Here is a 13,331-nt window from a genome sequence, read left to right on the forward strand (position 1 = left end):
ATGACCGTCCAGAGTTATTGACAACATTTTGGGCCTATTAATTCCATGTATTTGTAGTGTTCTAATGGCCCACTGTCTCATTAGGCAGTGGTGTTAATGTGTTCATTGCATTATTTGGTGTTCATGTGTGTTGTTCATGGCTCCTGGATCAAAAAGCCAGCTCAGGCTTAAGTCAAAATTTCAATCATTAAACTTAGTATGTTCCTCTCTGTTATTTTCGCTGAAATTTGTTCTTACAGTAACTGACAAAGAATTTACGTTGTCAAGCAATAGTTTGACCTTGTTACATAAGAAATAGAAATTTTAAAGAGATCTGAAATTATGACTTAAGTGCAAGATGGTTTCTGTATCTTAGCCCTGAAGCCTGAACTGTTTAACCAGAATAATGTGTTCTTTTGTAATTTGTTACTTACTGTTGTTGCCAAATTAAATCATGTTATTATGTAAAAATCTGTACTATGTATATGATGTTCACAAATGTGTGTACAAAGTTACATATATATTGAGTAAAAAGAAAGTATATCAGTATGTTAAATCTGTGTGAATATTTAATGTACATGCAGGTATTTGTGTCTCATTTGATGATTTTCTTCCTGATTTTCTCACCCATACAGCTCTTATAAAAAAAGCAAAACAACTCCCTAATCTCTCTTGAGAACATCTATTTTGGGTCACGTCACGTGCGAATGTCTGTAGGAGGATGTATAGATTTTAGATGTACGAATTAAATTTAAGATGTTTTGTGAAAGAGCCCTCACAATTCCTCTAGACTCCTCCCTCGCTGGAGATAGGTAACTTTCATTTCAGACTGCGGGCTTGATGCCGGGAAGCTTGGCAGGGTCGTGAGCTCTCAGCTGGCGGTGTGCTATCTCCTTGAATGCCTTGACCAGTGTAGTCCCAGATTGCCTCCTAACTTTTATTGGTATGGCAACATTTTGTTAGGCCAAGGATATCCACAAACCAACGTCAGAGCGCGCTCCATTTAAAAACGTCTGCAGTTGCCTCTCTGTCAAATATGTCGAGGCTATTAGTACAGGGAGTGGCTTTGAGCATCACCATGAGATCTTGGCATTGACCATTTACGTAATACTAGTAATATAATTGCTCGCTCGACCGGGCGTTTAATACGGTAACTCTGGCTCTTATCGACCAGCTGTGGTTTCACCTCGGGCAGTTTGACCAGTGAGGCTACCGTACCTGAGGAAACTGCGGTTTCGCAGGAGCTTTATTAGACTCTGAGGTATAAACGGACAAGATTTCGGATTTCACCGGTTACGTGTGACCATTTGCCAATCAGGACATAGTATCACTTCGCTGCTCTGGTTTATAGTTTTTTTTATCAGGCTCCTGTCCAGGTACTCTGGTGGTTACGCTCCTTTGGCTGCGGTTTTATAACGCGTCATGAGTGTTGTCAAGCTCCTATATCGACTCGATATAGTTTCACCTCGAGCACCTTGACCCATGAGGTCGGATGGTCGTTCGTCTCCGGTTCCATCTGGCGTAATGACATTGGGTCAAGCTCCTGTATCGACCCGCTATAGTTTCACCTCGAGCACCTTGACCCATGAGGTAGGATGATCGTTCGACTCCCGTTCCATGAGGCGTGATGAGATTTGTCAAGCTCCTATCGACCTGCTGTCGTTTCACCTCGAGGACCTTTACCTATGAGATCGGATGGTCTTTCGACTCGGGTTTCTTATTATGGTCCAGGTGGGTGAGCAGGCTCCTGACGATGTGACCTTTCAGCTCGTTTTCACAATTCAGACCGCCATTAAAGATGAAATGTACTTGAGTTACGCATAATCCATATAACACCAATCGATACAATACAATGCAATCAACTGCATTTGATCAGACCAACCCAATGCAGGAGCGTGCTATTCCAGCTTGAAATTATTATGCAGATGACGTGATTACTCATGGAAAATCCTTTGTTTTTATGGGACGGAAACACTGGATAATCGGATAATTCTAAACCGCTGACGTCTAATATATTGCAATTAACATCAGTGCATTTTTAAGCCACGGTGCTATATGGGGCGTGTAAATTGCTTCTATATAAGCATTAGCAATATAAGCAATACACGAAGAGTTATTGAATAAAACCCTGACTCGGGTAAATTGACAAGAGACCGTATTTCACCAGTTATACTTCAGGGCGATAAAAACTTCGCTCTGATTGGTCGCAATCAAATCAAGGACTAATCAGAGCTTAGCTTACATCGCTCTGTCGGGTTTCAGTGATGGCTACAAGTTTAACTGACAGCTTTACATTTATGGAGTAAAAAAGAGGAAGCCACATGACATCCGTAGAGTGTAACCGATCAAGGTATTTCAAAGGGTTTTCTTGAAAAGAAAAAAAAAGATTTCACTTGGTCGATGGAAGAAATCTGGTGGATTACATCGCTGAGAAATCAAGCCAGAACTCGTTTGATGGCCTTTTTCCTGTTCCTGGATGTCAGACTAAACAAAAAACTTCAAACTTACGGGTTCCAGGCTTCACGCAGCCAAGTGAAAGCATATTTGTTTGCCGATTTGTACACCAATGTAAAGCATAATGTGTTAGCTTTGGAACGAACGTCGTTTGTTTGAGATCGGACCATTTTTCCGTGTTTTATGTCCAGTTATGTAAAGCTAGGGCTTATGTCCCAGCCATTGAAGTTATATGTGCCTTGTTTATGTACATGTATATTACGTATAAATAGTGTTCGGATGATTCTGCTTGGTTTGACAAAAAATAACTTAGCGTAGATTCAAGATGGAGAGAACTGAAGTGCTGAACGTTTGTGAACTTAAAAAGTTGACTGAAACGGGAATCGCCCTACAGCGTACATCTATCTGTAGGCCTATCATCGTTATCAGATTCATCCTCCCGTGACGTAACATCTGCCCATACAATTAAAGGCTCGGGTGTTCACGGGACCCTGTGTTGTCAGAACAGGGTAGGTAACAGGGTTCGGGTACTGGACTAAGTCGGAGGCCGGTGAAACAAGACTTTTTCACTACTATGGCCTCGCGCGCTTCCGCGCGACAATTCCCTGGGGAAAAAAAAACACACACACACACACACAAATTTAAACCTGGGATGGAACTCTGAAGCCTTAAAAATTTGCTACAACATGATACCACTTACGGTAAATGACCTTAAGTTTCGTACATGAGTTACTGTAGTTTACGATCTGAGTTGGCGGCAAGATGATAGAAGAGAGTGATTAGCCCCCCCCCCCCCCCCCCACCCCCCGGCCTGTTTCATTATCCTGCATGGCACTTAGCAACTCTGGTAGCTGATCCTCGCCACATGGGGTCAAGTCACTGACAGTGGGGTGTGCCGGTCTCATGACTAGTAGGCCTAACATGTACATCTCTAAATATACCAATGAATGAAATCGAAGAAAGTTTTAAAACAGGCGATGTCTATTATAAACCTTTGAATTCCAAACAATGTCTCAAAGCAAGACCACGCCAAACAAGGCATGTACTTGCACGATGTACTCTGTTGAAGAAGCGATTATTCGGGATATGCCTACTTGGAAGTCACTTCACACCGTCCGTTATCTGGAGGGCGATTGAGAGCCCTCATTTTACTCAACTGAAACCCCGGTGCACTTGATCACCAGTGTACTGCTCTCCTGTGTGTGGAGATACATAGAGTAACAGACGAGAGACGCACTGCCTGATTGACTTTATGCGCTAATCGAATCTGGTGGCTCTTTACGTGAGAATTTCATTTAAATTATGACACAATGCCATGGCACAGGTCAAATAATTATACTTTTGAAAATTATAGTAAATCACCCAGGACATTGTCATCCATTTTTGTTGCACGTTTAATCATAAACACACACACACGTATAGCCGTCTCCGGCCGTTAGTGGGAGGGTCTTACAGTGACCTGCGGATGGTCGTGGGTTTCCCCCGGGATCTGCCCGGTTTCCTTCCACCATGATGCTGGCCGCCGTCGTATAAGTGAAATGTTCTTGAGTACGGCATAAAAACACCAATCAAATACATAAAATAAATCAAACGTATAGCCGCGACTCTCTCGGCATGGTTTGTAATCCTGGTTGCGCAACAGTTTGTTTACTAGAAGATGGTTTTTGATCAAGCTAGTCATTTTTCTGAGAGAAGAAAGGTTGCGACATTAGGCCGTAATAGGCATATGCAAAGACTGTAAGTAATGTTAGTTACTGTTTGATATGTTTTTGTTGTTTAATTGATAAAGTTTTTGTGTAGATTGCTAACGATGATCGTCAAACTCCCCACAGTGATCAGAGATATGAATACTCTGCAGCGTGGTATCTGTAATGCCACAATCTACGCAAAATGTAAAACCGATAAAATTGCATAGATACTAAGTTACGCTGCGCAGAATGCGATTAAAAATTAACGGAATCAAAAAGTAATGTACACTCCAAGAAGACATGGTGCGTTTCTCAGATGGGCATATAAATATATATGACAAATAGAAATATAGACAGATCTAGGCCTAGTTAGGTTGTAATAGTCATATTGTAATACATGTATGCATTCACAGATCATATTCAGTTGGAATTTCTTGTTATGTCAAAAGTTGTGTTAATGTGTTGCTAATAAAGCAACTGATTCTCTCTTTATGAACAGATCTTAAGCACATCCCCGTGTCCTCTGTCCCAGTCACTGACTGGGCCCCTGTATGTAATACATATATGGGCAATGCACAGCAGTCACTGACTGAGCCCTCACAGGTATTGCCCATACAGACAATGTACAGTGGTCACTGACTGGGCCCTTTTAGGTGTTACCCATACGGAAAACACATAGCAGTCACTGACTGAGCCCTTTCAGGTATTACTCGTACCGACAACGCACAGCGGTCACTGACTGGGCCCTTTCAGGTATTACACATACGGACAACGCACAGCAGTCCCTGACTGAGCCCTTTCAGGTGTTACCCATACGCACAAAGGACAGCAATCACTGACTGGGCCCTTACAGATTTTGCCCATTCGGCAACGCACAGCGGTCATTGACTGGGCCCTTTCAGGTGTTACCCATACGCACAACGGACAGCAATCACTGACTGAGCCCTTTCAGGTATTACCCACACGGACAACGCACAGCGGTCACTGACTGAGCCCTTAAAGTATTACCCATACGGACAACGTACAGCAGTCACTGAATGAGCCCTTTTTGGTATTACCCATAAGGACAACGGACAGCAGTCACTGACTGAGCCCTTTTATGTATTACCCATACGGACCAAGCACAGCGGTCACTGACTGAGCCCCTTCAGGTATTACCGATGCGAACAACACACAACGGTCACTGACTGAGCTCCTTCAGGTACGGACAACGCACAACAGTCAATGACTGGGCCCTTTCAGGTATTATCAGTACAGCGGTCACTGACTGAGCACTTTTAGGTAATACTCACACGGACAACGCGCAGCGGTCACTGACTGAGCCTTTTTAGGTATTACCCATACGGACAACGCGCAGCGGTCAATGACTGAGCCTTTTCTGGTATTACCGACACAGACAACGCACAGCAGTCACTGACTGCGCCCTTTAAGGTATTACCCATAAGGACACTCACAGTAATCTGAACACTAACAGTAATTGGACACTGCCACTAATCTGGACACTGGCAGTAATCTGAGCAATGGCAGTAACCTGAACACTGGCAGTAATCTGAACACTGTCAGTAATCTGAACACTGACAGTAATCTGAACACTGACAGTAATCTGAACACTGACAGTAGTCTGAGCCATGGCAGTAATCTGAGCCATGGCAGTAATCTGAACACTGACAGTAATCTGAACACTGACAGTAATCTGAACACTGACAGTAATCTGAACACTGACAGTAGTCTGAGCCATGGCAGTAATCTGAACGCTGGCAGTAATCTGAACACTGACAGTAATCTGAACGCTGGCAGTAACCTGAACACTGACAGTAATCTGAACACTGGTAGTAATCTGAACACTGACAGTAATCTGAACGCTGGCAGTAACCTGAACACTGACAGTAATCTGAACACTGGCAGTAATCTGAACACTGACAGTAATCTGAACACTGGTAGTAATCTGAACACTGACAGTAATCTGAACACTGGCAGTAATCTGAACACTGACAGTAATCTGAACACTGGTAGTAATCTGAACACTGACAGTAATCTGAACGCTGGCAGTAACCTGAACACTGACAGTAATCTGAACACTGGCAGTAATCTGAACACTGGCAGTAATCTGAACACTGACAGTAATCTGAACACTGACAGTAATCTGAACACTGACAGTAATCTGAACACTGACAGTAATCTGAACACTGACAGTAATCTGAACGCTGGCAGTAGTCTGGACACTGTCAGTAATCTGAACGCTGGCAGTAAGTTGAACACTGGCAGTAATCTGAGCCATGGCAGTAATCTGAACACTGGCAGTAATCTGAGCCTTGGCAGTAATCTGAACACAGGCAGTAATCTGAGCCATGGCAGTAATCTGAACACTGGCAGTAATCTGAACCATGGCAATAGTCTGAACACTGGCAGTAATCTGGACATTGACAGTAATCTTGACACTGGCGGTAATTTTACACTGGCAATAATCTGAACACTGGCAGTAATCTGAACACTGACAGTAAGTTGAACACAGGCAGTAATCTGAGCCATGGCAGTAATCTGAACACTGGCAGTAATTTGAACCATGGCAATAGTCTGAACACTGGCAGTAATCTGAACACTGGCAGTAATCTGAACACTGGCAATAATCTGAACACTGACAATAATCTTGACACTGACACTAATCTGGACACTGATAGTAATCTGAACACTGGTAGTAATCTGAACACTGACAGTAATCTGAACACTGGCAGTAATCTGGACACTCTTATTAAGTTGAACACTGACAGTAATCTGAACACTGGCAGTAATCTGAACCATGGCAGTAATCTGAACACTGGCAGTAAACTGAACACTTGCAGTAATCTTACAGTACTATTCAGTAATCAGTAATCCTGACCATGGCTCTAATCTTGACACTGGCAGTAACCTGAACACTGACAGTAGTCTGGACACTAACACTTGTCTGGACACTTATAGTAATCTGAACACTGACAGTAATCTGAACACTTCCACTAATCTGAACACTGGCAGTACTATGGGCACTGGCAGTAACCTGAACACTGGCAGTAATCTGAACACTGTCAGTAATCTGAACACTGAAAGTAATCTGGACACTGACAGTGATCTGAACAGGGGGAGTAATCTGAAAACAGACAATAGTGTGGGCGCTGGCAGTAATTTGAACTCTGGCAGTAATCTGAACACTGACAGCAGTCTGGACACTGACACTTGTCTGGACACTGACAGTAATCTGAACACTGCCACTAATCTGAACACTGGCAGTAATCTAAACACTGACAGTATTATGGGCACTGGCAGTAAACTGAACACAGGTTACGGTCATTGTTAAACAAGACTAGTGATTTATATATGAGAATAACATAAGTGTGTTCTGCGAAATCATATCAGATTGAGTTGTCTGAGGTCAGCCTGTCCTTCCTTAGTTCGAGTGTATTAGCTATCTACAACCTACGTAACTGCAGATAACTTGAGCAGATACTCTCATTATAACATTATTACAACAAGGTCATGAAAATATCCCCCAGAATTTTTCAGCCAGTTGTTGCACACGTTTGTGCATACTTTACATACAAGTAAGTCGCAGCCAATCCGCCTGTCCAAGACACCCTCAGGACATCATTCTAAGCGTTAAAACAAGCTCTCAGAATCAATGCGTACTGAATTATTGGCTCCGATTTAAACATGTGAAGTGACACACTGACATTCATTTTGGTTGCAAGATTTTAAACTTATCATATGATTTTGTACTAACAGTTTGTACTGTACAGTTACCAGCAATCAGCTTGTAAAGTTCTCTTGAAATGTTCCTTAAAGTAAGGATCATAATGGAATATCAAAAATGACCGTATAATGTAGTAATGAGTAATGTTAAAGCATGATTATATATACCTTTCAAATTCCTGACCTGTTACCACATTGCTTCATTTTTGCATATTTGCTCCCTAGGGTTATATATTAAAATGTGGTGATTCTGTTGCCTGGGCCTACTGTTCTGTTCAGTTTTGGTGTTCTCACGGCCTTCTATCCCATTAAGCTGTGGTGTTTAATGTCTACATAGCCTTGTATCGTGTTCATTAGTGTTGTCCAAAGATTTAAAACGTTTCATCATTTGGAGAGAACTTGTTTTAATGTGATTGTATATTAAATGTGATGACAACACAGCATTTTGATTAATTCTACACTAGTGACGTCTTATGTATTGCAATTAACATTACTGCATTTTGTATTACCTAATTTTTTGGCCAAGGTGCTAGGCACCTGGAAATTGCTCCTATTTTTGCATTTAGATGAACAGTTAGAATAAAAATCTCGTTTTTACGATCCTAATTTAAGATGGCGGACCATGGGTCAGTAATTCCTCTAAAGCTCTTTTCAACAGCAGATGGCAGGACCTATGAGTCGAAACTAACAATCCTATTCCAGTCGTGAACCATTGAAGGGGTTCCAGGTCAATAATCGCAGTGCCAGTTCCTAAAACGACGAATAACACAAATTACCAGAGAACTAAGAAAGTACGAAAATTGGACGTCATCATACAAAGAGATGCAGTCAACAGTTTCCAGTGATGTTGGAAAAACGCATGTTCCAGGAGGTTTCTTAAGCTCCTATCCACATGATGTGATATCACCTCGGGCATTTTGATCAGTGAGGTTATCTACTTGTTTGACTTCGGCTCCGTGAGGTTTCTCAGGCTCCTATCCACCTGATGTGCTTTTACCTCGGACGTTTTGACCACTGAGATTACCCGCAGTGATGTGCTTTTACCTCGGATATTTTGACCAGTGAGGTTACCTGCTTGTTTGATTGCGGCTCCAGGAGGTTTCTGGGGCTCCTGTCCACCTGATGTGCTTTCACCTCGGATATTTTGGCCAGTGAGGTTACCTGCTTGTTTGATTGCGGCTCCAGGAGGTTTCTGGGGCTCCTGTCCACCTGATGTGCTTTCACCTCGGATATTTTGGCCAGTGAGGTTACCTGCTTGTTTGATTGCGGCTCCAGGAGGTTTCTGGGGCTCCTGTCCACATGATGTGCTTTTACCTCGGACGTTTTGACCACTGAGATTACCCGCTTGTTTGGCTGGGACTCCAGGAGGTTGTGAGGCGCCTATCCACGTGATGTGCTTTTACCTCGGATATTTTGGCCAGTGAGGTTACCTGCTTGTTTGATTGCGGCTCCAGGAGGTTTCTGGGGCTCCTGTCCACCTGATGTGCTTTCACCTCGGATATTTTGGCCAGTGAGGTTACCTGCTTGTTTGATTGCGGCTCCAGGAGGTTTCTGAGGCTCCTGTCCACCTGATGTGCTTTGACTTCGGGCATTTGATCTGTGATATTACCTGCTTGTTTGACTGCGGCTCCATGAGGTTTCTCAGGCTCCTATCCACGTGATGTGCTTTCACCTTGGGTGTTTTAATCTGTTAGGTTACCTGCTTGTTTGACTGCGGCTTCATGAGGTTTCTCAGGTTCCTCTCGACTGTGCATTCACGTTGACTAATGAGTCTACCTGCTCGTTGGGCTGCTGTTGTATAAGGCATTGTGCTGGAGAGTGGTTAGACTGTGAGATATATTTACAAGAGGCCATATATCACCGCCTACATGCGACCAGTTGCCAGCTATCACACTGTCAAATCGTTTTACCACCATAGTCTATATATTATATAGCTCCAATATCGACCCTCTGTAGTTTCACCTCGAGCTCTCTCGGTCGGCTCCGGATCAACGAGGCGTCATGATGTTTGTTCAGCTCCTATATCGACGCGCTGTAGTTTTACGTCCTGCACATTTATCCACGAGGTCGCACTCTTGGTCGGCTCCGGTCCCATGCGGCGTCATGAGGTTTGTCAGGAACGTGGGGGAAACCCACTACCGTCCGCAGCTTGATGACAGACATTCCCACGTACTGGTATTAGGTCTTTAATTGTATATCACGATGCCTTTAAGCGCACCTCATCCCTAATACATTGGTTTGGTAAAAAATTCCAGCAACAACGATGGGTTGAAATGTTAAGTAACTAAAACATCAAACAGAATCAATAGCAGTGTTTTGAGTTCGACCTTTTTTTATCGATGAAGGTAAAAACAGTCCTATTGTAGGCCTAACATGTGACCTTTCAATTTAAGATGTTAGGCACCGGTAGCTAATTTTAGTAGCCAACACTATGTCATGGGTGTCAAAACTTAATTAGAGTAGACCCAGAATAGAAAAAACTGACGAGCAAAACGCTTGTGAACTTGTGAAGAAGTTTGCTGAAGGAGATATGTATCATTTGTGTCTCTGGAAGGGGCTGAGAACGGTAGTCGGTTTGTTAATGTCAACCAAAATTGCTTATTAACATGTTTAACAAGTCACATGATGCAGTAGGATATTTTTTTTTTACCTTTAGCGGCAAAAACGTTCGACCCCGAAACTCCACTATGAAGCAAAGAATTTGCTGAAGAAATACAACGTGATCAGCTTGCTGCTTAAGTGCTCCTACAAGACCACGAGATCGAGAATTGCCTGTATGACAATAAATAGACGTTTTGGCGAAGCGCTCGAATTTGTTGCGTTTCTGAGACACAATAAATGGGCCAACGAATATTATAGATTGTGCAAACAGGCCTACGAAAGTGAGTGATTGAGTGCTTGGGGTTTAACGTCCTAGTCAACAACTTTTCAGTCATATGACGACGAAGGAATCATTAGGGTTTATGTAATGTGCCTCCTTGTTGCAGGACGGATTTCCCCCGCTCTTTTACCTAGTGCTGCTTCACTGAGACGACTTACCGAAGGCAAGTAAGCCGCTTCGACCGAGCCATTATACTCATATGGGTCAACCAGTCGTTGCACTTTCCCTTCATGCTGAACGCCAAGCGAGGAAGTTACAACATCCTCTTCTAAAGTCTTAGGTGTGACTCGACCATCACCATTTTGAAGGCGGCTGTCCCAGCTCTATATCGTCTGTTTGGCCACAGAGCACTGTTAATACTTCATCAGCAACGCTGTTAAGACTTAGTGTTGTAACTCAGCCCTAGGCCATACCTTGATCGTTAACACATTGGCGCCTGTCTTGCCTAAACTCATAAAAAAAAAAACAAGCATAGTCGCTACGGACACCTGACAACATCAGGGAGACATCACTCTGGGCCTTATTACTACCACCTTGTACTTATTGCCAAGGAATACCAAATTTCACTGTAAAACTCATACCTACGCAAGGTATAGAAAATTTCATATTTTTTTTACACACCACGTTTATATAGTACACCAGCAGACTATAGTACACCAGCAGAGTATAGTACAGCAGTAGAGTATAGTACAGCAGTAGAGTATAGTACAGCAGTAGAGTATAGTACACCACAGAGTATACTACACCGCAGAGTATAGTACAAAACAGAGTATAGTACAGCAGTAGAGTATAGTACACCACAGAGTATAGAACACCACAGAGCATAGTACAGCAGTAGAGTATACTACAGCAGTAGAGTATAGTACAGCAGTAGAGTATAGTACAGCAATAGAGTACAGTACACCACAGAGTATACTACACCACAGAGTATATTACAAAACAGAGTATAGTACACCAGTAGAGTATACTATACCACAGAGTATAGTACACCAGCAGACTATAGTACACAAGTAGAGTATCGTACACCAGTAGAGTATAATACACCAGTAGAGTATAATATACCAGTAGAGTATAGTACACCACAGAGTATAGTACACCACAGAGCATAGTACACCACAGAGTATAGTACACCAGCAGAGTATAGTACACCACAGAGTATAGAACACCACAGAGTATAGTACAACAGTAAAGTGTAGTACACCAGCAGAGTATAGTACACCAGTAGAGTATAGTACACCAGCAGAGTATAGTACACCACAGAGTATAGAACACCAAAGAGTATAGTACAGCAGTAGAGTATAGTACACCAGTAGAGTATAGTACACCACAGATTATAATACACCACAGAGTATAGTACACCACAGAGTATAGTACACCACAAAGTATAGTACACCACATAGTATAGTACACCACAGAGTATTGTACACCAGTAGAGTATGGTACATCACATAGTTTAGTACACCACAGAGTATAGTACACCACAAAGTATAGTACACCAGTAGAGTACAGTACACCACAGAGTATAGTACACCAGCAGAGTATAGTACAACAGTAAAGTATAGTACACCAGCAGAGTACAGTACAACAGTAAAGTATAGTACACCACAGAGTATAGTACAACAGTAAAGTATAGTACACCACAGAGTATAGTACACCAGTAGAGTATAATATATCAACAGAACGTTGTTAGCTTTTGCAGAATACATACAGAATAATAGAATACAGCAATATTTTCATATGTTTGAAAGCATTATTTAGAGCATGACCAGCGACGAGATATAAGGCGTCTCACGGGAGAATTAGTAGATTTTCACGTCAGCTTATCTGGAAGGCTTAGGTCCTATTCATTTCACCCAGGACACTCTAGTGGGGTGATCAATTTACAGTGATATATGTCCTAAATATGTGGATGCCGTGTCTGGTTATGAACTAACAGCTCGTGGAGATCGATTTACCTGATTTTGAACTTTTGACAGAAGGGTGTGATTATTGATTGCGTTTCACCCTGACGAGGCTTCATTTGTCTTTATGTTAACTGTGATGACAACACAGCAGTTTGATTTATTTATTTTACTAGCGTTTTACGTCGTACTCAAGAGTAACACATTTTGAGTAGGCCTAATTCTAGACCAGTGATGTATAATGTTAAATTGCAGTTAACTTGTCTCTAGTTTTGTACAGAATCCTGTTTTAAACCATGGTGCTTGAGGTATGCAATTTGCTACATGACCACTTAAAAAACCAAACCCCAGGTAAACTGACAAGACGAATTAGGTTAGAACCCTGTAACTCAAGAACACACCTTTCACCAGTCATTTTCAATATTGTGGCAAATAGGTCAACTGGATGTCCCGCTACATTAGCTGTGTATCTATCATGCTCCATACAGCGCATGTGCCGCTCGCATTACAACAGTGCCACCACGAAACAAGGTTAACCTTTGGAACCTGTGTCATGCACGTAGACTTCTTAGGACTTAACCTTATCACTGATGTCCTTGCGCCGAACATTTAGCAATAAAATTGTTTCTGTGTTGTTATGAATCGCCTTGTGCATATTGTAGGTGAAGAAAATCCATTTGTATGAAGTATTTAATAGTAGAAGGG

The 13,331-nt window shown here is 42.4% G+C and overlaps 1 protein-coding gene across 1 annotated transcript; it reads left to right on the forward strand.

Moving 5' to 3' along the window:
- Nucleotides 1–4,090: 4,090 nt before the first annotated feature.
- Nucleotides 4,091–7,452, forward strand: LOC135481013 (putative uncharacterized protein DDB_G0282133). Its single transcript, XM_064760943.1, has 4 exons — nt 4,091–4,170; nt 5,631–6,058; nt 6,455–6,565; nt 6,962–7,452. Exons 1-4 carry the CDS (start codon nt 4,091–4,093, stop codon nt 7,450–7,452), a joined length of 1,110 nt encoding a protein of 369 aa, XP_064617013.1.
- The last annotated feature ends 5,879 nt before the right edge of the window (nt 7,453–13,331 follow it).

This window comes from Liolophura sinensis, chromosome 13, assembly GCF_032854445.1.
Source record: "Liolophura sinensis isolate JHLJ2023 chromosome 13, CUHK_Ljap_v2, whole genome shotgun sequence".
NCBI classification, from domain to species: Eukaryota; Metazoa; Mollusca; class Polyplacophora; order Chitonida; family Chitonidae; genus Liolophura; species Liolophura sinensis.